Consider the following 25,639-nt stretch of genomic DNA (forward strand, 5'->3'; position numbering starts at 1 on the left):
TGATCAAGGCACAATACATTGCCAGTCAACCAGGACAGAGGTCATTTACATATCTCACTCTTTTACATTACATTACATTACATTACATTACATTACATTACATTTACATTTAGCAGACGCTTTTATCCAAAGCGACTTACAAATAATGAGGTACATAGAACAAACATAGTCAGGCCTTAAAGGAGGCCAAAGGGTAATAGCGGGTAATATACTCTTAAAGACACAGAAACAAAAAGAGCATGTTTCATTCTAAAAGGCTGGGAAATGGTTATGTTTAATAAATTCTGACTCATATTAAAGTAATTAGCTACAAGAAGCCATGGGTTACAGCAATTTTATCACAGGAAGGGTGTTTTTAGGTATGACATGAAACAGAGAGCCTAAAACTACCTGTGATCAAATCACAGTAATGCAAAACATCAAGTGGCTTATTGCTTTTAGAAAACAGCAGCCAACATAAAATTATTAATTTACATTATTATTAATATCAATTGACATAAGTATTCCGCCAAGGAATGTAACTCCTTTAGAGTATGATATCATTGTCGAGCAACCTTAAATTAATGAATAATAAGATAATAATGTTTGGTCACCCATCACTGTATATTGTGGTCATTTCATAAATTGTAATTTTTTGTTATATGAGAATGAACATACAGTATCTCACAAAAGTCAGTACACCCCTCACATTTATGCAAATATTTTATTAGATCTTTTCATGGGACGACACTATAGAAATGAAACTTAGATATAATTTAAAGTAGTCAGTGTCCAGCTTGTATTAGCAGTATAGATTAACTGTCCTCTGAAAGGAACTCAACACACAGCCATTAATGTCTAAATAGCTGGCAACACAAGTGAGTCCACCTCAGAGTGAACATGTCCAAATTGTGCATTTGATGTTTTGGGTACAATTCTCTCATACTGGCCACTGGATATTCAACATGGCACCCCATGGCAAAGAACTCTCTGAGGATGTGAGAAATAGAATTGTTACTCTCCACAAAGATGGCCTAGGCTATAAAAAGATTGCTAACAACCTGAAACTGAGCTATAGCACAGTGACCAAGGTCAAACTCCGGTTTTCCAGGACAGGTTCTGCTCTGAACAGGCCTTGCCAGGGTCGACCAAAGGAGTTGAGTCCACAGGTTCAGCATCATATCCAGAGGTTGGCTTAAAAAAATAGACGCTTGAGTCTTGCCAGCATTGCTGCATAGGTTGAAGAAGTGCTCAGTGCTCAGACCATATGCCACACAATGCTCTCCATGGCCGTTGTCCCAGAAGGAAGCCTCTTCTGAAACTGACGCACAAGAAAGCCCGCAAACGGTTTGCTGAAGACAAGCAGTCCAAGAACATGGATTACTGGAACCATGTCCTGTGGTCTGACGAGACCAAGAAAAACTTGTTTGGCTCAGATGATGTTCAGCATATGTGGTGGCGCCCTGGTGAGGAGTACCAAAACACCTGTCGCTTGCCTGCAGTCAAGCATGGTGGTGGTAGCACCATGGTCTGGAGCTGCATGAGGGCCGCCAGCACTGGGGAGCTGCGTCTCATTGAGGAAAACATGAATTCCAAAATGTACTGTGACATTTTGAAGCAGAGCATGATCTCTTCCCTTCAGAAACTGCACCGCATGGGAGTTTTCCAACTGGACAGTGACCCCAAATACACCTCCAAGATGACAACTGCCTTGCTGAAGGTAAATGTGATGGACTGGCCAAGTATGTCTGCAGACCCCTAAACCCAGTCGAACACCTGTGGGGCATCCTCAAGCACAAGGAGGAGGAGCTTAAGGTGTCTAACGTCCACCAGCTCCGTGATGTCATCATGGAGGAGTGGAAGAGGATTCCTGTGCAGCTCTGGTGAATTCCATGCCCAAGAAGGTTAAAGTACTGCTAAATAATAATGGAGGTCACACAAAATATTGACACTTTGAGCATAATTTGGACATGTTCACTGTGAGGTGGACTCACTTGTGTTGCCAGCTATTTAGATATTAATGGCTGTGTGTTGTTCTTTTCAGAGGACAGTAAATCTATACTGCTATACAAGCTGCACACTGACTACTTTAAGTTATATCCAAGTTTCATTTCTACAGTGTCGTCCCATGAAAAGATCTAATAAAATATTTGCAGAAATGTGAGGCATGCACTCACTTTTGTGAGATACAAAAGACAATATTTTTTAATACAAAAGGATTTGCTTTATAAGTACTTTTTGGTCACCAAATTACCACAGCAAGTCTTATTTAGCACGTATCCAGTTCCCCCCTCTTCTTGTGCTGGGGCAGGAATTTCAAATGGCTCCCTGCTCCCTACATAGAGCACTAAGTAGGAATGTAAATGCCGGCTTTGCCCCCCAACAGTGCTAAATACAGCTAAGAAATAGTCACTTGGCCACATCCATTCTCAATAAATGATGCCCTATTTGGCTGTAAATGCTATAATTTCTACACTTTCATAGCTAGCAAACTATTGAGGGAATACAGAGCCGTTTGGGATTCAGCCCGGGTTTGACGCCACTTCTGACTGAAACACATACATTTGAAGCACGTAAGCCATTCAACTGGCATTTTTAGACTTGTATATGCTGTTTTATAGCTAATCATATCGTAAGTACTTTAATTCAAGCCTGTGATATTAATGATGGAGTTTAGACTGTTGGCTACTTTTTAGCCTGTTAGCTAGCTGACCAGCCTAGTTCTAGTTAAGAAGATAAGCTGCCAGCTCCTCAGTTTAAACAGAAAATGGGTTCGTACTTCATCAGTACAGTGAGCAGCATGAGAGTCAAAGATTATAGCATTAACAGCGAAAAGAGTTCAGTTGTTGTGAGGCAGTCCTGTGTGCAAATTTTGTGGATTTAACAATGGCCATAACTATCTTTTATAACAGAAAATGAAAGTAAAAATGTATGATATGACCTCTTTAACACTCCGAAGGCTATAATAAAGATCAGAAGGAGAGACTCGGTTAGTATGAATGTGACTATATTGTGTGTTTGTGTGTGTCTTGTAGACGGTGAGCGCTCCGTGTGTGTGAACGGTAAAGGCTCATGCGTTATCACTGGCTGGCCTCTAATCAGGCATCAGTTTCTGGCCCTGTTCATAAAGCGTTTTCATCACGCACGAAGAAGCAGGAAAGGAATCATTGCTCAGGTAACACAAACATAATACAGCCATACGCCCAAATCAGCACATTCCTCTGCGGCTGCTCTTGTTTCCTGCCTGTATATGAGCCTAAAGACTACACTGGGACAATAGTTGTCATCCAGCGTTTGTCTCTGGGGTTTGGGGGTTCTATTGTCTTTTTTCTTTCCTTTTCTCCTTTTCTCTATCCCCTTGTTCATTATTCTGTTGTCGGTTCTCCTGGAGGCTCTCGCTTGCAGCCGCATTTGCATTTTTCCGCCAAGGTTTGAATCGGCTGCTGTAATTAATCAAGCTCAGAGTGAAAGGCTCTTCACCGCACAGCACTGCCAGCCTCAGCCATCATGCATTAACATTACTGTGGAGTTAGCATGCTCTCTCAGTCAGTCTGAGAGGACAGAGTGAACAGAGGGGTGAGGGAGAGAGAGAGAAAGAGATGGCAGAGAAAGAAATGGGGGAGAGAGAGAGAGAGAGAAAGAGGTGGAAGAGAAGAATAGACAGAAATGAATGGATGGGTGGAATGAGGTGTGACTCTGCCTGAGAGTGTTTAATCAGAGCCTTTTACACCCCAGCCAAAACAAACACAATGCCGTCTGAGAGAGAGAGAGAGAGAGAGAGAGAGAGAGCCAGACTGAGAGGGAGAGAGAAACAGAGAGAGACAAACACAGCGAGACAGAGATCAAGACAGTGAGAGAGGCCAACAGAGAAAGTGAGAGACATTTTTTTTTATCTTGTTTTTTATGTATATTTTTATTACTATGGTTTGCTTGTAATATATAGGTCGTTTTTCTAGTGCTTTGACAATACAGATGTAAGTTTGTCATGTCAATAAAGCAAAGTCGAACTGAACTGAGGCAGAGAGAGATAGAAAGTGAGGCAGCCAGACAGAGTGAGAGAGACAGAGACGAGAGTCTAAGGCATAGAGATAATAGTGCATCTCATCATTTATGCCAACAAAGCACTGTTAAATTGAAAAAGAGACGCAGAGAGAGTTTGAGAAACGCTACTGATGATGATTAATGGCTGATGCACTGAAAGCCCACACGAGTCTTCATCTCTAGTTAATTCCTCACAAAACTAAATACAGTAAAAACTACACACAGAGAGATCTGAACTGTTTACAGCTAAAACAGTGCGGCTTGAACTGTGTTTTGGCCACACTAGAACTGTCACAATTACTTGATTAGACTCGATTACTTGATTCAGAAAATAATGGATTGAAATGTTCCTTCTCTATGAATCAGTAATGATTGCTTGGCAGCTTTTGTGATGATTATGCATGTTTAAATTCCCCTACTGCTCTCTGTCGCGGCAAAAGCTTCCGAAATTGCCTTTTCCCGTAAAATATTTTGAAATCATTAAAAGGCTACATTGTGATTTTTTTTTACTGTTTGGCTTTTTTTTAAGAAGTTTGTTTATTCAGGTAATCGTCAGAATACTTGGCAGATCATTTGATTACCAATATGGTCAATAGTGATAGTATTAGAGCCTACAAAGTGGTAAAACATGAGCTTCCTAATGTGAGGATAAAGAAAGCTCGTTAGTACTATCAGTGTAAACCTTCCAGTTGATTGTGATTATTTTGACGGAATTCTGAATTATTTTTAACAAGGACACACCATGTCACTGATATGAAGCACCAAAAGCTAGTTGAGTGCTAATGCTGCCCTCTTGTGGAGAATCTTTAGCCTGACTGAGTGAGTTACAAACCAGTTCCATCTAAAAATACACTGAATATACAAATGAGGCAGCTGTTTGCATCGGAGTGGAATTCAATTCATAATCACATTTATTTTCAAGTAGTTTCAATAAAATCAAGCAAGTTTCACTTTAGAGTGCATACATTGTTCAGTTTTCGGTATCACTTCCTATAAAGCCATGATTCATAATTCATCATAAATGCATTATGTGGCATACATATCTCACACTCTGTTTTTAGCAGTTTGATAGAGAAACTCACAGCATGTAATGAGACAAGCTAGCATAATGCTACTGTTAGAGGTATTCTTAAACAAGGCTGCTGTCATTTATTCATTTGTTTTCATTTGTTGCCTGCTTGCTAATATAAAGCAGCTTACTGTGCAGGAACAATTTAGCTTTGACTGCTAGCTGCTGACAGTCAAGTGCCTGTCGCCAACAGACCTAGCGTGGCAGTTTCCAGTTAGCTTTTAAACAATTTCAATCAAAATCACACTATGTAAGAAGGTTATACCAGAAGCTTATTATATTGTGTTATAATTCAGTATTTAGTCTTCGTTTATTAAGTGTTCTGTATTTCACTATGACTGCTTAAAGCAATTTTTAAAGCTTATATCAGGCATTGTAAGGTATTATGTGTGCAATATAATGCCTAATGAATGCATATATAAAGCACTATCAATACAGGATTCATTGAAAGTGTTAACAAATAAATTGAACACCCTTACATGTAAAATATTTGTAAGTAGCATTGACTCAGACTCTTTAGTTTCTCACGAAACACCCCACAAAGGCAGTATTACTAATGTGTGTGTGTGTGTGTGTGTGTGTGTGTTTGCATGTGTGTAGGTGGTCCTCCCGGCGTTCTTTGTGTGTCTGTCTCTGATCTTCTCTCTGATTGTCCCTCCATTTGTGGAGTACCCCAGTCTGGAGCTGCAGCCATGGATGTATGGAAAACCTCAGAACACCTTCTACAGGTACACACCCACTCAGTTCCATCCCAGCCATCATAGAGAGCTTATACATTTTCTAAATGACAAAATCAGAGAAGACATCCACTACAGAGAAGACACTTAAATCTAACATCTACCAAACCATGGCAGTAAAATGCCCCCCACATCTTAACAAAACAGCCACACCGCTTCATTATAGGGGTCAAGCATTCAGGCAGCCGTGTTCTCTTGGTGTTCACCTTCCTATTTGTGGAGAATATGGTGATAGATGACTCTTCTGACCAGATCACTTTTTTCCACGTCTTTGTGGACCAGTGCCAATGATTTTAGCACCACTGAACTCTCAAATGGTGCATTTGTCTCTTTAATGAGGGCTTTATACACTGCAGCCCCACTATAATGTCTCTTTCTGCAATACGGACTGGCGTTAGAACGTTTTAGTTTACCACAGGGTGCAACAGGGACGATTTTCGAAAATGCCATTCATTTTTGTCATAGAGAAAACTGGTTCCTGATATGGACATGACGCCAGCTACAGAATAACAACGTGACTTCAGAGGTCCCTACTCCTTCAGAGGTCTAGCCCTCTGGCCCTCAAGGCAAAAGAGCCCAGATTTCTCTCCTGTCCCTCAGTCACACTGTCTCCCCTCACACTACCAGCGTCTGTTGAAGACATGGCCAGAGCTAACAAAGTGATGTAAAAATGAACTGAAAACAGTGGAGTTACAAGGCTTTCAGATATGAAATTATTGTGCTAAACCAGAAGCCCAACTCTCCACTGCAATATTTACTCAATCTGGCCTTCTCAGCAAGGCTGCTAGTCATATTTATGATTGTGATATTTACCAAGTCTGTTGGTCTCTCTGTAATCCGGGGTGGGTGTTATTTATCCAGTCTGCTGAGAGTGAGTGTGAGAGCAGCAGGCAGAAATGAGGAGATTAGAACCTTAACCCTGATGGGTCTGACTGGGATGAAAGTCCTGACTCAATTGTGTGTGTGTGTGTGTGTGTGTGTGTGTGTGTGTGTGTTACAGTGCTGATGAGCCGGCTGTAGCGGAGGTGGTGAGTGTGACGCGTTCCCTCCTGAATGAGCCGGGGTTTGGCACACGCTGCATGGAGAGCAACCCTATACCGTAAGTGCTGCCAAAGCGTGTGCGTGTGTGTGTGTGTGTGTGTGTGTTGAGTTTTTTACTGTGAATGCACATACACACTCATCGGAATGTAGACATTGCTGATGAAACCCACATTACAGCACAAAAACCACATCCTGTCCCTTCATTTAGTTCATTTCCAGTTTAAAAACTATTGAGTACAAGTTATTCATTTTTCAGCTTCAGGGGAAAAAACATATGAATATTTAACAGAACCACAACAACTAGATATGAGGGTTTTTTTTTCAGTATTTAATATGTCCATTGTTTGCCTACACAGAAGCTTCCTTTCTTTTCAGGAGGCTTGCTTCAGATTTGCAGAGATATTTTTTCACACCTACAAAGTTCATAGTTCAGAAGTTGGTTGCGTGTTCTGCTTCTCACCATCGAAGCAATGGCAATTACTAATTAAAAGTCCATAAAACTCCCCCTCAGGTCTTTCTCCTTTTGTGTCGTGGGAATACAGAGAATGTTGATTGCATGTTCACTAAAAAAATCTATAAAAAGTTATTAACAAAATTATTAAGAGTCCATAAAACCTTATTCTACATTCCAGAGGTCATGTTTGTGTTCCAGTGCTAATTTTCTTCCTTAGTTGATTTTAACTGTATAAATCTGCAGTGTGTATGTGGTTTTCACTTAAAAAATAAAACCTGCTATGATGTTTCAATTACACCACACAGTTGCTAAACCATGACATGGAATTATTGATGGAAAAAAGTTGAAAAAGTCTATGCAATCACTTTGGAGTAGAATTTTCGTGGGCTCAAATGAAGATTGCATTCACTGAAAGGCTCTTTCAGTAAACGTTGTCCGTTTTATGTAAGCCAGTAACTCAGTTCACTTGGTTTGAATTTGTGTAAGTACATTAACTCTCTTGGTTCATTTTTTGACTATTTACCATTTGGCAGTGAGGACTATGGACTCAGTTTAATCCAGTATAGCACAGTACAGCTTTGCCTGCTTCATATAGACTGATTTCTTTGCAACTTAAAAAGCTGTATTTTTTTATGACTTGGATCTAACACACTATCTATGAGCTAAGATGCTAACCATGATGAAAGAATATATTACTTATTATTGTTACTTATGGATTAATAACACCTGATAATAGACACAACCTTGTGCTGTGTTGTTATTGTTAGTGAATGTGTCCCATGGTGTAACACTGATGTGTACATCTAGGCTATGAGCTTTCAATGTGACCTATATGTGGAAATATGGGAAAATTACACAGATATTTTAAGATAAGATAAGATAATTCTTTATTAGTCCCACAAAGGGGAAATTCTCTTTATCCTGTACCATTTGACCAATCAAATACTGGCACATTTACACTCCACTACCTTCTCTGATAAAACGAATTCAGCTGCAGTATTGAACATCAGTGTATATAACAGTATGATTGTGTCACCTTTTCCTCTCTCAGTAAGTACCCATGTGTTCCTGCTGGAGCAACAGACTGGTCCACTCCTGCTGTGGATCCCTCCATTCTGGAGATCTTTACGATCGGTAACTGGAGCATGCAGAATCCCTCACCAAATTGCCAGTGCAGTACACCCCAGCGCAACATCATGCTCCCAGACTGCCCTCCTGGGGCTGGAGGATTACCGCCACCTCAGGTGAGTCGTGACCTGGCACCCTGAGACTTTAGTTTTCATTGCCAGGTTTTAGGGTTAAGCTTAACGTTAAGCCCAGAGCACACCAAACCAATGTTCTCAAAGAAATCCCAACAACCCCAAAGTTTAGGGGGGCTGTACCTGTGTGTGATTTTTGGAAAGTTTCTGTTGATTCTGGATCGGTTGGTCAGTTCTTTTCATGAAACATTTTATAGGAATAATAAATAATAAAACTAAAACAGTAGTAGTAGCCATCCAGAGGCCTGAATTTTGGACATAGTTTTGGCCATTTTCATAGACAGTGTGTTATGCATTGTCAGAAAGCACGGTCTGAAAGTAAGTCTGTTTGAGATTACTTAACAACTCGACACAGTTTGAGGCAATGTGATGTTTTAAGCATGCGGAAAATGTTGGATCGGGGGTTGGAAGGGAAAAAAGGGTCTGATCCAGTCTCATAACAAATCTGTCCTGAAGTAGTATGTTTTTATGGTGGAGTGTTTGAGTAGTTTAAGTATGATGGACTACTTTTAGATGCTAAATTCCCTTCGGGATTAATAAAGTATCTATCTATCTATCTATCTATCTATCTATCTATCTATCTATCTATCTATCTATCTATCTATCTATTTACCTACCTACCTACCTACTTACCTACCTACCTACCTATCTTAACCCCTAAAATCCCAGGCTTATTATATACAAAGGCTCATTATTCAGTAACTACAGGGAGTTTAAAGCACACTGGCTCAGCTGATCTTAGTTTATAGAAGAGTATAATACAACTTTTGGCCTGTCAGTGGCCATTTAAGGGTTCAAGTAAAGTTCTTCAATGAAAATTGCTCATTATAAAGTTTAAAGTAGTATTGGCTGATACTGAAGTTTTCAGTAGGCATATCACTATTTATATGGGAAATATGAGTATCATGTCATCTTTAATAAATACATTTAAATACTATACAGTGTACAGTATCATTCCAGTAAGGCAGAATTAAATGACCAATTACTGGACGTTTGTGTTTCAACTCTGCTTTCTGCTTTGAAGTGCTATTTGTGACAGTGTCAGTAGAGGACATATACAGTATTTCTCATTTCACACATTTCCATCTGTCTGCCGTCACACTTTTCTGCCACCACGTCGCATTCTACAACACATTTTAAAGCGAGTCTGTCTACATGGACGTTGTGGCATATGTTTACGTTTATTAATAAAATTCTGTGGCTGAAAAGCTGCGTTACAAAATCTTTTCCCCTGACAGCAGCTTTTTCTTTGCCCCTCTTCTTTCAGCTTTAAGTGACATAGAGCGCACATGTTAGTGCTAAATGTAGGTTCTACCAGAGTTTGATGTAAAATCCAAACATTCCTCTTTTATGTAGTTTATTTACGCAAAGACTGAGCCCGTTGGAGTGTCCATCACATGCAAGATTTCAAGTGCCTCAGCTATACCTTGCTCATTCATTTTGCCATTCTAAAGCAAGGTCAGAGACCTTTCTGTCTATCCATCCTCCTTACTCTCCATCCCTCTCACTCTCCTTGCACCACATTTACAGCTGAGTCAGGGCCTGAATGTCCTCATGCAGAAATCAATGCTAATGCTTTATCAAGTATTACTACAGCAAAGCACATGACCTAACATACCACCCAGGCACTCAGTGTAACCCTGATCGATGAACCAGAGAGAGGGAGGGTGGAGGAGATACAGTGACAGTGAGTGTAAGTGAGAGTTCTGCTAGAACACTCACTGTATTCAGTAAGACAGGCCAGCTTTCATTTAAGCTGGACAATGCAAATATGAGCCTTTTAGCTCTTGTACCCTGAGCAAAAACAAGCTTAATTATAGAGGTATGACCCAGACTCCTCACTGATATGTGCATTCAGCTTGAAGAATAGCTATGAAATCTATTTTCAAGGTAATTCACCTGCCTTAAAATTTGGAACCACTCACTAGTCTAGCTTTTCAAATGTTTAAACAAGCCTGTTTCTTTTGACCCTTTTCAGTAGCTTAACTAAATTAATTACAGGTCTGTTTAGATTTATTATTTTCCCTCTAAAATGAAGGAAGAAATGGTAAAAGTCCTGTTTTGACAATAATTCCAAAGACCACCCTTGTTGTCATGTCAGCACTCAAACCTTTAAGTGAATAATCGATTCATGTCTATCTAAATTTAGTAGGATAACCAACGCCACCAAATATGGTTTTTAATGCTTACATCTTACAGAGATCATTTGAACTATTTTTGATTAAATTTTAAAATTAAAAATGTACGCCCTTTTACTCACAATCAAATTCACATTTTCTGTTGTTTTGTTCAAACAGTGAGTCAGAAGGCTGAATTTAATAGCAATATATACTAATAATGATATAAACTTCAGATTTGTGCTCAGGCAAGCTCAGCAACATAGGGATATAACTTTCAGATATGGATAGTAATGAGTTTAAACCCCTTTATAAACAAATGGGTTTTAGTGTGTGCTTTTAACAGTGGTTTGGAAAAGAAATCTGCCAGATCATTAATAACTCCTACAGCCATAAAGTCATTTAACCTGATTGTTTTGGTATTTTGGTCTATTACAATTACAAAGTATTTACATAGATGCTATGTAACATTAGAATTTATTTCACTCATGCTGGAAGTAGAGTTAGTGATACAGCGTCAACTTGGCTTTGCGTGTAGTAAACAGCTAAATTAAGTATGAAAATACAAAACCAAAGATTAAAAAAAAGAATTCTCATATTGTACTTTTCACCATAACACCATTGTTATCTAGGTCAACAGAAATCCTGTTGTCCACACCATTAGGATTGATGTGACCACTTCTGCACATGGCATTATAGTGTAACATGTTTTCCTGTGCAAATCAAGTGAAGACACATACCACCAGTTTGTAATAATAAATTTATAATGTGATGTTTTTTCTTTCTTTTAAATTATTCAGAGCCTTACTCAAAGCCCTGGAAGACTTATGTGCTGTGTCACTGTGTTATTTTCTACATATTTATGCAACCTGAGCATGGACAAAATCGTCCTCGGCTTATGTCTTGACAGAAAACATTTTCGTCTTAGATATCCTAAAGTATTATGCCTTTATACAAGAGGATTTAAGCAAATACGATGCACATCAGCAATGGGTACATATTTGAGAATGGTTTTAATCATATTTATAAATACACAGCTCTGGTTTCACTGGGAAAGCAGCCACCAAAAAGTTCTAACAATTCCTTTGGAGTTCCGCAAAGTTCAGTTTTAGGGCCGTTGCTTTTCTCTTTGTACATGTTACTTATAGGTGATGTCATTAGAAAACATGAAATCAGTTTTCATTGCTATGCTGATAGCACGCAATTATACATTTCCATTCCTTCTAAAAAGCAAAACTCTGTTGACAGGCTTACCAGTTGTGTGTAAGATATTTCTCAGTGGATGTCATGCTTTACTACAACTAAATAAAAAATGTAATTACTGTTTGTGGGTACTAAAACTCAGAGACAGCTGCTTTATGAGAAGCTCGGTTCTTGTGCATTCTATACAAAACCTGGGTGTAATCTTAGACTCTAAATTCTGTTTTATCCCGCATATCACAGTCAAGTAGCTTTTTATCATTTGGGAAATATTGCTAACGTACAGCCTTTTCTATCAAGAGCAACACAGAGAAACTTGTTCACACATTTCTTACGGGCAGAGTTGATCACTGTAATGCTCTTCTTACTGGACTTCCTAAGAAAACTATATATTCTTCTACAACTCGTACAAAATGTGGCAGCATTCTAACAAAAACAGAACAGAGAGATCTTATCACACCTGTTTTGAAAGAACTGCACGGCCTACCTGTATCTTTTAGGATCGATTTGAAAGGTATGTTCTTGTACATTTTTGTTAGAGTGAGATTTCATTTGGCTGGGGGAACCGCTGGGGGTGGCGGTCATGGGTTAGATAGTATTGGATCAGGAGTGTGAGCATTCAGATTCATCAGTAGGTTGTTTTGTTAATATATGTAAGAAATATTGAGTGAAATGTGGGAATAAAAGCTTGAGATTAGACCGAAATGCAGGAGTCTCATGTCGAAAATGTGGGTTAGCCTTGCTGTCAGACTCAGCGCACATATTTAAGAAGCATTTGAAAATAAATCTTTTGAATTTATCCTCTGTGTAAAGTTACATGTCTCTTTTGGTATTTCTTGAGCTATAGTCTTATATAATTTTAATTTTGAGAAGCTTCCCTTTCAGATATACAGATTTTCAGAATGTTTGCATAGCATAAGCATAGCTAGCGCAAAACATCACAGAAATCTCTCAGTTGAAGCCGAATACAGGTGTTTCTCTATCCTGGTAAAATTCAGACAAGATAAAAATAAAAAGCACAGTAACAGCGCACAGATCCATCAGTTGCGAGCACATGCTGTGCGTAGCATAGCCTAGCTTTAGTCTACATTAGCATGGCTATGCTAATCACTTCTCACAAGTTCAAACTTGGTGAGGCAGCTTTTTTTTTCTCACTCTCACTCCAAACCAGTTTATTTTCTCTCCTCTGAAAACTTGCCTGTAGCGAAAGAGGAGGTATGCGCAAAATGCATGTGCGCGCTAGCAGCTGACCCAGTTTACCAAAGTCTAGACTGACTTTACTCCAGACGTCATTCTGTGAGGAGAGAGACATACAAGACAAACGAAAGGCTGTTTTGGGTGTTAGCGAGATTGGAGAAGATGTGTTTGGTCTGGAAGAGCGCTAGCTATGCGCTCTGCTGTCATCTGGTCACCAGTGAATAAAGTTGTCTGTCTGAGACTTCAGAAAGCTCTGCTGCAGATTTAATTAGGCCACATCAGCAAAGCTTGAAACTGGCGCTCATTAAGCGCATACCCATACGCACGCTCACTGGGAGAAAAGCTGCTGACTGCAGGTTACAGCTTTGTAAATGGAGTCGGGCTACTTCAGACACCAGATGCTAGATATTTGATTCTTGTGATTCTTTTGGTCTGCATGTTTGTTTTAATGACACAGTTGTCAGTGAATTTGTTCTTTATTTGCTTTGATGGTGTCAGTCAGGTACACAACTAGCGCAAAAATTATACAACCACTTTTACAAAAATGTATTTATTGAAATTAGTATAAGGATGACATATCAGATATCAGATAAAACAAACTGAGAAAATTTATTGATGTCCATTTGAATTTGATGACAGCACCACATTTCTAAAAAGTTGGAACAGGCGCAAACAAAAGACTGGTAATATTGTGTAATGCTAAATGTTATAAGCAAAAAACTTGGGAATTTAATTATGTACAGCACATAATATCATTATAAGATTCAGATCATTTCGAGAAATCTCTGCACCGTTAATGTAGAGTGATATATGCACATTTTGAAGCAACACATTCTGCCATCCAGATGACGTCTTTTTCAGGGAAGGTCTAGATCATTTCTGCATGGCGTGTAAAACCACGTTCTGCGTGAATTACACCAGCATGGCTCTGTAGAAAAAGAGTCCAGGTTTTAAACTGGCCTGCCTGCATTCCAGACCAGACATAGTGGAAAACATTTTGTGCATTATGAAATAAAATATACGAAAAAGGACACCCCAAAACTAAAGCAGTTTGTATGTCAATATCTATATGAACCCCAGTGTGACTGCTCATTGCCCCAGTATTTGTGATTTAGGAGTCTACAATATGTAATAAACTGTAGGCCACATTTTAACAGGCTTACCTGTGAGGAATCATTAGTGGTTGCTAAAAATGTATACTAATTTGAAAATAATAGACAAGAGACTTTCCATGAATTCTCCCACACTTAGGATTATTAGGGATGCGTCATCATTTTTATCAGATCGAGTACAAGTACACATTTTTGGGTATTCACTAATACAGTGTATGCTAGCATAGTGAGTAACCTACTTAGAATGAACTAGTTGGTGGAAATGAGTGCAATGTACCTTAACAGTTAAGTCACTGCAATCTAGCTGATTTTAAATGAAAAATTACCTAGATAGGCTACATTACCTTTGATTTACAGTGGAGAAGAGCAGTGTAGCTGTAAGTAAATAAAAGTTTTAAACCCCAATTTGTGTCTTTCAACAGCAGTCTCTCTAGCACACTGACAGCAAGAATCACATCCGAGGCTAATGCATCTGAGGGGCTTGCTTGTGATCGTGTTGAGGTCTTTTGTTTAGATAGTTGCGCTGTAGCTGAACGTCCTCTAAAGCCAGACATATACTGTGTGATTTTCGAAATCTTGCTCTTTGGTGACTGTCGTCTGAATAGTCCATTGTGTTGAGACATAGGCTACAACTTATGTACTCACATTGTGTATAAACGCTCTGTCTATGCTATGGAAAACACTCCATAAACAATTGTAAATAAAGCAGTTTCATTCAAAGTAACAGTACTGAGCATAGAGACACTAAGTAGTGCTGCAAACACTGCACTGAAACTAAAAGCATGCGGTGATTTAAACAATGGGGTAATAATGGTCTCCCTACAGCCTAGTTCACAAAAAATTCACTGCTGTGCAGAATGTAAATAAATATCGGGTCTCCATTATCAAGTGTATTATTGTCACTGGGTAATAAGCTGTTGCTAATGGACTTATATCGCCTTGATATAAACTGGGTACACAAACATTTGAGATATCATAGCAACCACCTAACAACCATAGTAAACACCTTGCAACAACCTAGCAACCACCTGGAAAACCATAGAAACAGCCTAGAGACTCGAAGCAACCAAGCAGGATATCATTGCAACCACCTAGAAACAGCATAGCAGCCACATGGGAACCCATAGCAATCACCTAGAAAACACCCTACCAGCCAGCTATAAATTACTTATCTAGCAGCAATGCGGTTTTTATGCATTTGATAGGGCCGGGTGTTTTAGCATCAGTCGAGATAGGGGGGCAGTCTTGGCTAAAAAGACTGAGGGCCACTGGTTTATGACACTGTTACTCATAGACAGGCATTTTAAACAGCACTTTCAAATGGTCAACAATAACGTAACTGTCTAACCAAAGCCCATTATATACCAGATGCTTGGCACTCTACAAGTGACACGCTCATGTGTGGTCTTTTAACACTGGCTGTATGTGTTACATGCCACTTCGATGGGGATGCATGCCACACGCAGCATGCTTGAGGTTTCTAGGAAGAACCCGTACAAAATTCAGTATTCATGTTGTGCAATGTAGGTACATAATCAAAACCACAGACAGCTATTTTAAACTGTAGCAGCAACATTGCACTGAATAGGCCAGGCAGACCTCTTTTAAATAGTTATAGCTAGCTTTGAATATCATTTACATAAAGTTTATTGAATTGGTAAACAAAATAAAGATGCCTGTAGGATATATTAACTTAGCAGACATCACAGAGTAGTTTAGGCTTGTAGTGTGTGATGCATCACTTCTGGTATAAAATGGACCATAGCACTGGACAAGCTTGATTGACCCATAGCGTACTATGAAGCGAAAAAGGAAAATGCTAATTATGGTTACAAAATGTCAAATAAATGTAGCAGCCGGTGTGACCTGGTGTCAGTTATTAATATGACTGTGTCTGAGAGGAGTCTTGTGCTGTTATGAGTTTAAGAGCTACTTTTTAAAGGACGTTTTAAGATGCAGAGATTTGTATGCAAGCCGTGCTTTTCTGATTTTCTCACCAGCGTCGTGAGGACACTTGCAGGTGTGGGGAATTACTCCGTATAGAGTAAATTGATCCCAGAGTAAGACGGACGAATGAGGAATGAGTGCTTTAGGGATGACACAGACGGTAAAGACTCCGTATCTGTGACAACTGACTGCCAACCATAGATATAGTCACTGTCTATAATCTCTCTCTCTGTCCTTCTCTCTCTCTTTCTCTGTTGCTCTCGTTCTTTTTACCTTTCTCGCCCTTGGAAGTTGAAGGCTGTGCAAGTTTGTTAATAAAATTATAGTTTCCATGGCGATGGCATGCAGAAAATTTGCTTCAACAATTAACCTTCTAGAGTGCGAGAATGTGTGTGTTATATGTGCTTGTTGTGTGTGTGTTTTGTTTATGGGTGGGTTTTGTGTGCGTGTGTGTTTGTTTGTGTTTCTGAGTGTGTTGTGAGTGAGCTTTGTGTGCTGGTGTGTATTTTATGGGTACTTGTGTGTGTACTTTGTGTGTGCTTGTGTGTTTATGGGTGTGTAAGTACGTTTGTGTGTATGTGTATGTTTATATGTATATATGTGTTGTGTATGTTTTTGAGTATGTGTGTTTGTGTGTGTGTGTGTGTGTGTTTATGTTGTATATGTATTGTGTGTCTGGTGTGTGTGTGTTTTCTGTGTTTTTGTGTATTTATGGTGTGTGCATGTGTGTTTGTATATGTGTTGTGTGTGTATGTATTTTGTTTGTGCATGTATTGTGTGTATGTGTGTGTGTGTGTATGTTTATATGTTTATATGTGTTGTGTATGTTTTTGAGTGTGTGTCTATGTTGTATGTGTATTGTGTGTGTATGTGTGTGTGTGATTTCTGTATGTTTGTGTGTTTTTGTGTATTTATAGTGTGTGCATGTGTGTTTGTATGTGTGTTGTGTGTGTGTGTGTGTGTGTGTGTGTGTGTGTGTGTGTGTGTGTGTGTCTGTTGTAGAGTACTGATTTTATTTATTTTGAAGTTTATTAGAAAGTTGTGGAACATAAATTATTTGACAGTTTTGACAACTTTACAATACGGTAAATACACCCCAATGCTCATGTACATTATTCCCTGAAAAACAATGCAAATTTATGATGAGTCCTATATGAGTGACGACTGTCCCAGACTGCACTTCACTGATAAATAATTATCATCGATAAACAATGACGCTTATGACCAGTTTCATATGATTAACTACTGTCGTAAACATAATAAGCAGAGAACATCTATTCAGCTCACGCATTATTTTCTAATTGGATGGGTTAATTGTTAGTCACTCAAAACATGTACTCCATCTCTCAGCCCATCGCTCAGTCACTTAGCATTTATTTCTGGTTACTGTACTTAAACATAATACACATGGGACAAATGATTACATATGCAGTCCTGTGCAAATGAGTTATTTAATTTCCAGTCAAAACACACATTAAATACAAGTTATTCATTATTCAGTGTCAGGAAAAAGGAGAATGCCTCAACAATTAAATATGAAATAATATTACTTTTTCAATGTTTAGTGTTTCAGCCCTTAACTTTACAAAACCTTTTCACAGGTTCTTTTCATTTTCATTTTGCTAGGGTTCTTAAATGCTTTGTCCACTCACTGTCCACTCTATTACACAAACCTGCCTTGTTGGTTGAGAGATGATAGCTCATCTGCTGCTGCACAGTTGTCCTCAAGTCCTTCATCAGTGGTCACAGGACGCTGTTGGCTGGATATTTTTGGTTGGTGGACTGTTCTCTGTCCAGAAGTGACACTTGGGTTCTCCAGCAGCACCGCTGTGTCTGATTCACTCATGTTAGCACAACACACACTAACACACCACCACATTGTGTCACTGCAGTGCTGGGAATGATCCACCAGCCACATAACACGTGCTCTGTGGAGACCCTGAAATGAAAGAGATGGACTACGTTCTGTAATTGTAGAACTACAAAGTGCTTCGATACGGTCAGTGGAGCTGATTAAATGGACAATAAGTGAAGAAACAAGGAGGTGGTTTTAATGAAGTGGCAAGTCAGTGTATACAGTATAGAGGATATATGTATATGTATATGACTTTGTCTTGACATGGTATATGTGTGTGCGTGCGTGCGTGTGTGTGTGTGTGTGTGTGTGTGTGTGTGTGTGTGTGTGTGTGTGCGTGTGTGTGTGTGTCACTACCCAAGTGTGGTAAATTTGAAGCTGTTCTCAGTGAGTGTGAATACAAAGGGACACAGTTTCTCTTAATTATACCAACAGAGAACCAATCAACACCTCTGCCTCATCTGCATGCATGAATATCATTAATCAGTTTGAATGGTGAGGACTCAGTCAACAAAGTAAAGTTTTAGCTTGCTTTCTGTGTGTGTGTGTGTGTGTGTGTGTGTGTGTGTGCAAGGGTGATGAGCCTCTTACTGATCTGTTAATTGGCAATTATGACTAGTGTAAAGGTCCGCCCCTGAACCCTCTCTGCAAATTAGCAATTAAATGATGAGACAATGAGGGAAAAAGGTCACTGTGTCATCTGCAGTGTTTACTGTCTCGAAGCGGTGCGTCCTCCTGCGTCTTTTTTTTTATTTCCTCAGGGTGCTGACCAGTAGAAGTGACCATGATTATACAGTGCTGTGATAAATCTTTCTGAGCAGTAACAGTTTTGTTCTGTTAAAAGTGCTATAGAGCATTAGAATAGATACAAATGAGAACAAGCCCTTAAATCAAGGCTCATTTCTATTGTTTCGCTACACTGCTTAAATGTACTTATCAGTTCACGTGTTGAATTACAGTTGATTTGCATACTGTTTACAGGAAAGAGGTTAAGGGACAAAAAGATGCCAAAGATTTTTTTTTTTTTGGTTTTGCTAAACAAGACTATGACGACAACACTAACTTTCCACAAAATTTCATCTCAACAAAGTGTCTCCTGGATTGAAAGCTTAGTATCTGCACTTTCCACAGAATTTCTCCATTTCAAGTGAGAAATAATTTAAATGAAATTATTAATTAATCGATTGAGCCATTGTCACTGGCTTCTAAGGGTTAATTTAATGAAATATCGATCAGCTTAACCAGGTATTGGAGGTAACTTGAAGAGAGGTTAAGAAACAGTTAAGCTAACATAGCGATGGACACAAACTGTGATTTTTTTTTTTTTCCAAGGAAATAAATGTTTACTGCCCAGATAAAAAGCTTTAAATAGCTTTAAATTTAAAGCTTTTTCCGGTGGCCTAATCTGACATTTGATATGTGACACATCAAGCATTTGACATTTGCCTCTGTCCCTCCCTCCCTCCCTCCCTCCCTCTCTCCCTCCCTCTCTTCCTCTATAGAGAACACAGAACACGACGGACACTCTGCATGACCTTTCTGGCCGAAACATGACTGACTTTCTGCTGAAGACTTATGCAAAATCTGGAAAAATACGGTAAAAGTGTGCTGCATCCATTACATACGATGTGATCATCTATTTCGGTAAGATGTCAGGGCTCTATTAGAAAGGCAAGTCTGTCAAGAAACAGCAGAGTGGTCATAAATATGGAACTCTATAAATAAAAAGGCACAGGGCATCACATCAGACATCAAACATCTGAGCAGATGAAAGAATATTACATTATAGTAATATAATACCTGAGACTCCAGCACAGAGAATAACCTTACTGCTACCTTGACAAAGAAGCTTTTCAGGATATTTTTGAGTACATACGTGACTAATATTCTAATATGTCTCCTTTCTTTCTTTCTTTCTTTCTTTCTTTCTTTCTTATTAGTTACGGAGGGATTTCTGTTGGAGGAGTGAACTCTCAAGTCAGAATGAACGAGTCGGAGATAACGGCGGCTCTTTTGGATCTCAAAGCTCTCTTCAACTCATCCCAGGTATGACAAACACACCACACGCGCACGGAACTCTCAGTAACCCACTTGAAGTGTGGGAAATGTTCATAACAAAAACTATGTACTTTACCAGTTCTGGTTGACAGGGCCCAAGCACTGCTAGGGTGTTTTTCCCCTGTGCAAAGTACTGGAACCTTTGTCCCCAGAAATCTGGAATCATTGCTTTACACTTGCAGATGAAAATACAGTATATGTATGATATAAAATATCGTACAAATGCTTTAATTAATTCATGAATCATTTTATACTTTATACTGTCATGAAACGAATTGAAGGACATGAACAGCGTATATTTCAAAACAAGCTCTGCTGCAATGGCTTTGTTTTCTGCCATTTTTGCTGTTTTTTTTTCCCTCTTCAAATCATTCATGCGTGCGTAACCGAAGGCCTGAAAGGATACATCTGATGTGTCCTTGAAATCTTTCGGAATGTCGGCTGCGTTTCTAGGCTGTATATGAATGGTCCATCTTTTTGGCCTGCAAAAAGAAAAAAAAAAAAAAGGCAAACCTAAAAGTAGTGCACCTAAACACTGTAACCAGCATTTTGCCCATATCATGAAAAACTTGAATTCCCCTCTTTTTTTACATCAAGGAGTTTAAAGTAATATATAAACTTATTTTAAAAACTTCCTATTCATTATCTCATAAGCTGCAGAAACAGCCCATTTTGAATTTATTGCATGTGTGATGTCATGTGGACCAATGCATCCACCTAGACATACTGCAACATCCTACAACAGTTTAGTCCTGCCCATTGACACTGAAGTTATAAGGTGCGTTGCATCTCTGAGTGCTTTTGAATGAGGCTCCATACACGACACACATTAGTCTTAAAGACACTGTAACCAAAACAGCCTGGTTAATTCTAAGGGATAAAGAGAGGTTTTAAAATGATCATGTAAAAATGAATTGTGACCATTTTTAGTACAAAAAAATGCACAAGTTGGCCCTCAAGGGAAAAAAATAAAACACTAAATTAAATGGCGATTATCTTGTATAAGGAAGAAAGCTATGGAAAACTGTGTTGGCTATCGGTCCAGCGCCAAAGATCCTACGTTTATAGTTTTAGGTAACTGCTCAAGATTAGTATAAAGTAATATAATTAGCATAAAGTCACCCTGCACGTTTTCTTGATACATCCAGCAGTGTAGTCAGAGCAGTTTCATATACTTGCTTCCTGTGGGCTAAATCTTTTCACTTTATATGATTCCCTTTCAACAACTTAACACAGTTTGAGGCTTGTGTCTGATGATTTATGCATGCACCATGCCAACTGCTGTAAACTGCAATTAACTTCTATTACTTGTCAGCCACATTAGACTCGTAGCTCCACTGCAAAGCCAAAGATGCAAACTTCAGCTACAGTTGTGAGAACGGGGGAAAAAACTACCACCATTCAGTTTTTGACCAAATATTTCTTTAATGCATGTTTTCCCAGCATAGCAATTCCAGCTGTTCGTCAAAGATCATTTGGCAGTTTTCAGAGAGTAAGTGGCACAGCCATCAGAGCATGGAGAAGTGCAATTTCAGAAATTTTCCCCGAGACAGAGTGTGACCTGTGCGCTCAAAAATCAATACAAATTTCTGCACAAGAAAACACAGCAATCATTGGTGGTGCTTACGCCTAGACAGGGATGTGGGCTGGCATTTCCTGGATGGAGCTTCGCTTTTTCCCTGTAAAAACACAGAACGATGAGACATCATGGCGTCTTAAAGAGCAGTTCACGTCAACTTTACTGCAGACACTGCTTGGCAAAGATTGTAAGAGCCCAAGATAAATGAGCTTTAGAAAACAGTGCGCTAATCAGATCTCCACTGAAGAGTGTGTGGGCCTCCCATCTTCTCTAGCAGAGGTCACTGCATGTGTAATATGTTTGAGTTATGTATTATTCATAGATGTGTACGAGTAAGATCAGACAGCTCCGTCTGTCCAGATTGATCAGTCCAGTCACTGGCTACTCTTCTCCTCTTTCTGTCTCTCACTATCTCAGGTTCTCTTGCACTTTTCATCTTTCTCTCTCTTTTGCTCTCTTTCCCCCTTTCACTCAGCCTTTTGCTGTTTTCTTTCTCTTTCTATTCTCTCATTCTCTCTTTCTTGTTCTCTCTCTCTCTTCCATTCTCCCACATTCTCTCTCTTGCCTCTTTTGTCTTTTTTTCCTTCTCTTGTTTCTCTTTTCTATCTTTCTTTTGCATTTTTTTTCTCTCTCTCTCTCTCTCTCTCTCTCTCTCTCTCTCTCTCTCTCTCTCTCTCACTCTCTCTCTCTCTCTCTCACTCTCACTGAAGGGCCAGGTCATGCTCATGTATGCGTGATTGTGTCTCTGGTGCTCTCACCATTAGCATTTAAATCACATGTATCTGTGTGTGTGTCTGCATCTCTAATCTCAGGGGGGAGATGGTGTGTCAGGTTGGCTCTTGACCTGTCACTGTGTGTTTGAGACAGATATGCAGTGCTGCTGATACACACACACACACACACACACACACATTCAAACAGCTGTATGTTTCCTTTGCAAATCTCCATTACTTGCTCACCCACAGACCTGGACTAATCTCAGACCATTCTATCTGACACCTGACACACACACACACACACACACACACACACATTTATTTGTACTCCCTGGCCACTTTATCAGAAACATCTGCCTTGTACTTCGACTCACTAGCCACTTAATCAGAAACACCTACCTTGTACTTCCACACACTGGCCACTTTATTAGAAACACCCACCTTGTACTTCCACACACTGGCCACTTTATTAGAAACACCCACCTTGTACTTTCACTTACTGGCCTCTTTATTAGGAACGCTTACTTTGTCCTTCCACAGACTGGCCACTTCAGTAGAAACAGCTTATGCCTAATAGTTTCACTATACATGTGTACAGTGGCATGAGGCCCATCTGTTTCTGCACAATCAGCCTCCTCTGTCTCACTGGTATTGCTGGTTTTTTTTTTTTTACAGATGTGGTCAACAAAATATATCCAGCCAAGAGCAGTTCTGTGATCAGAAACTGAGCTCAAGGTTGACGTGCACTGACGCTGTTCAAGTGTATGTTCAAACTCACTTTCTCCTTTTTTCTCTGTCTCTCCCTCCAGAATGATGTAATCGATAAGGTCTTCCAGGACTTGGAGACGTTGCTGATAGAGCTCGGAACTAAAGATAATGTGAAAGTAAGTATCCACCATTTCTCTTGTTCTCTTTTGGATGAGGATGAATCCTGGTTAACAGCCTAAATGCCCCTTAATTGTATTATCATCTTCATTATTTATAGCTTACACTGCTGCAAATGTGTCACTTTCCTTTTGGGAGCCAGCATGAGATTGTAATATGCTCTGCAGAATTGCTGAATAGGGTTGAACATCAAACACGCACACATCGTGGGTGTGTGATGTAGCTTCAGAGACTTGTAGGAGGTCTTGCATAGCAGATAGAGCAGCACTAATTAAAGCTGTAGTGCCATTGGGGAGGTGAGCCTCATTTCTGTGTTCATCTCTTCCTCCATCCCCCTGTTTGCCTGGTCAATTAGACCCTTATTCCTTTTTTCTCTTTCTCTCTCTCACACACTGGCTTCAGATAATGAGAGAAACATGGAGAGCATTATGGGCAATTTACTCTGAGCGCTGAGTAAAGAAGCCAGAAATATTAATTACTATTGACTGTCTTTCTCTCCCACCCCCACTTTGTAACCTTGTTTCTTCCTTCCTGCTTTGCTCTTCCCCTTCTTTCTCTCTTTGTCTTTGCGTGTTAGGTGTGGTTCTACAACCAAGGCTGGCATGCAATAGCATCTTTCCTGAACATAGCCACCAATGCCATCCTCAGAGGGAATCTTCCAGCCAGACAGCAGCCAAAACTCTATGGCATCTCAGCATTCAACCATCCACTCAACCTCACCAAGCAGCAGCTCTCCGCATTCTTGTGAGTATGCATCCAGTCAGGAAGAGTGCTTTGATGTTTCAGAGAGTCAGGAACTTTTGTATACTACCTTGTGAATGTTCAGCCATCACGAGAGCTTGTTTACTGCTTGTAAGCCAAACAAGAACTCTCAAACCCTCCACCATGAGCATTCAGCCAAGGAGGTCATCTTTGGGAGCATTCTGTCAATCAGGAGTGCTTTAGTCCTGTATTTGGTGTTCATCTAATCAGGAGCTCTAGTCGATCACTCTTCGAGCACTCACCCAGTCAGGAGATGTCATGTATTGTCTTTAGTGTGCTCACCCAGTCAGGACTTCTAAATTATCGCTTAGTGAGTTTTCCACGGTTTAAGAGTGCACATGCATTCGTCTGTGAGTATCCAGCCAATCAGGACCTCATACATTACTCTCATATGGCTCTGTGCATATTCAGCCAGTCAAGAGCTTTCATATGGCTCTGTGATTATTCAGCCAATCAGGAGCTCTCATTTGGCTCCTTGAATATTCAGCCAATCAGGAGCTCTCATATGAATCTGTGAATATTCAGTCAATCAGGAGCTCTCATATGGCTCTATGAGTATTCAGCCAATCAGGAGCTCTCATAAATCGCTCAATCAGGAGTGAAAGAAGACATTTAAAACAGATAAATATATATAAAAAAGGATGTTTATGTTATGCAACATTTGCACATATATTTTATACATATTATAACTGTATTGTATACATAATACAAAATACAGTTCAATCAAGTATTGAAAATCATTTTAAATAAGTTTTCAGCCAATCAGAGGCTCTCCTACAAGGCAGTCTGAGTATTCAGCCAATCAGATGCATTCACTGCCCTGAGTGACTAATAATCAGTTGTTTTTCTGTGAGTTCCAGCAGCTCACAGCTCTGCACCAGTATAGTGGGTGGGTGTGTGGGTGTTCACGCTATACCCTCACTAGTTATTAGTTTATTAGCAGTCCTTTATTCTTTGCTGGTGTTCAAGGTTACCTGAATCGTGCTGCTGGTTCACATTCTTAAATAAAGTCGTCTCTCTGCCCGTGTGTCCGTGGGCCGTTATTATTGAAGCATATTAAAGCATATCACAGTCTGCTGGCCTGATTGCGTCTGGCCCACTTTGATAAATGCACTTCCGCTTTAGTACGGGGAGCTTATTTAATATGGTGATATCCCTGTAGGTAGCATGTGAGCGTGTGTACGTGTGTGTGTGTGTGTGTGTGTGTGTGTGTGTGTGTGTGTGTGCTTTCACGCTTAATTGAGCCCACCTTGTGAGGGTGTGTTGACAGCACTGTGTTGTAAATGAAGATGGATCATTAGGAATTGGGGCTCTGTGTCAGAGACAAAGACGGAGGGTAACTGGCCATATCCTTCCCTGTTATCTAATGAGAATTTCATTGAGGGATCAACACTCTTGCAGTGTATCCACGTTAATGATGAATAAAACAGCACTGCAGCACACTGACCTTCAGACTATGTGTGTATGTGTGAATGTGGGCAGAACCCTTAGGCATCTCAGAGGGTGGTAAGCGAGAGGGTAGAAAAAAGAAAGCGAGAGAGAAAGAGAGAGAGAGAGAGATCTATCAAAGTCCAGCAGTAGGGGGTGTGGAAAGGGGTGTGAAAGCAGAGCAAGCTTGGCAGAGAGCTGAG

The 25,639-nt window shown here is 39.7% G+C and overlaps 1 protein-coding gene across 1 annotated transcript in view; it reads left to right on the forward strand.

Moving 5' to 3' along the window:
- The window catches only part of LOC108427427 (phospholipid-transporting ATPase ABCA1), a 246,921-nt gene that overhangs the window by 157,158 nt on the left and 64,124 nt on the right, over nt 1–25,639 (forward strand). The window contains exons 29-36 of the mRNA XM_037532939.1: nt 3,015–3,154; nt 5,690–5,817; nt 6,827–6,925; nt 8,373–8,565; nt 19,511–19,605; nt 19,949–20,054; nt 23,171–23,245; nt 23,824–23,990. Coding sequence (XP_037388836.1) covers nt 3,015–3,154; nt 5,690–5,817; nt 6,827–6,925; nt 8,373–8,565; nt 19,511–19,605; nt 19,949–20,054; nt 23,171–23,245; nt 23,824–23,990 — 1,003 coding nt within the window. The remainder of the gene's footprint in view (nt 1–3,014; nt 3,155–5,689; nt 5,818–6,826; nt 6,926–8,372; nt 8,566–19,510; nt 19,606–19,948; nt 20,055–23,170; nt 23,246–23,823; nt 23,991–25,639) is intronic.

This window comes from Pygocentrus nattereri, chromosome 22, assembly GCF_015220715.1.
Source record: "Pygocentrus nattereri isolate fPygNat1 chromosome 22, fPygNat1.pri, whole genome shotgun sequence".
In the NCBI taxonomy this organism is placed as follows: domain Eukaryota; kingdom Metazoa; phylum Chordata; class Actinopteri; order Characiformes; family Serrasalmidae; genus Pygocentrus; species Pygocentrus nattereri.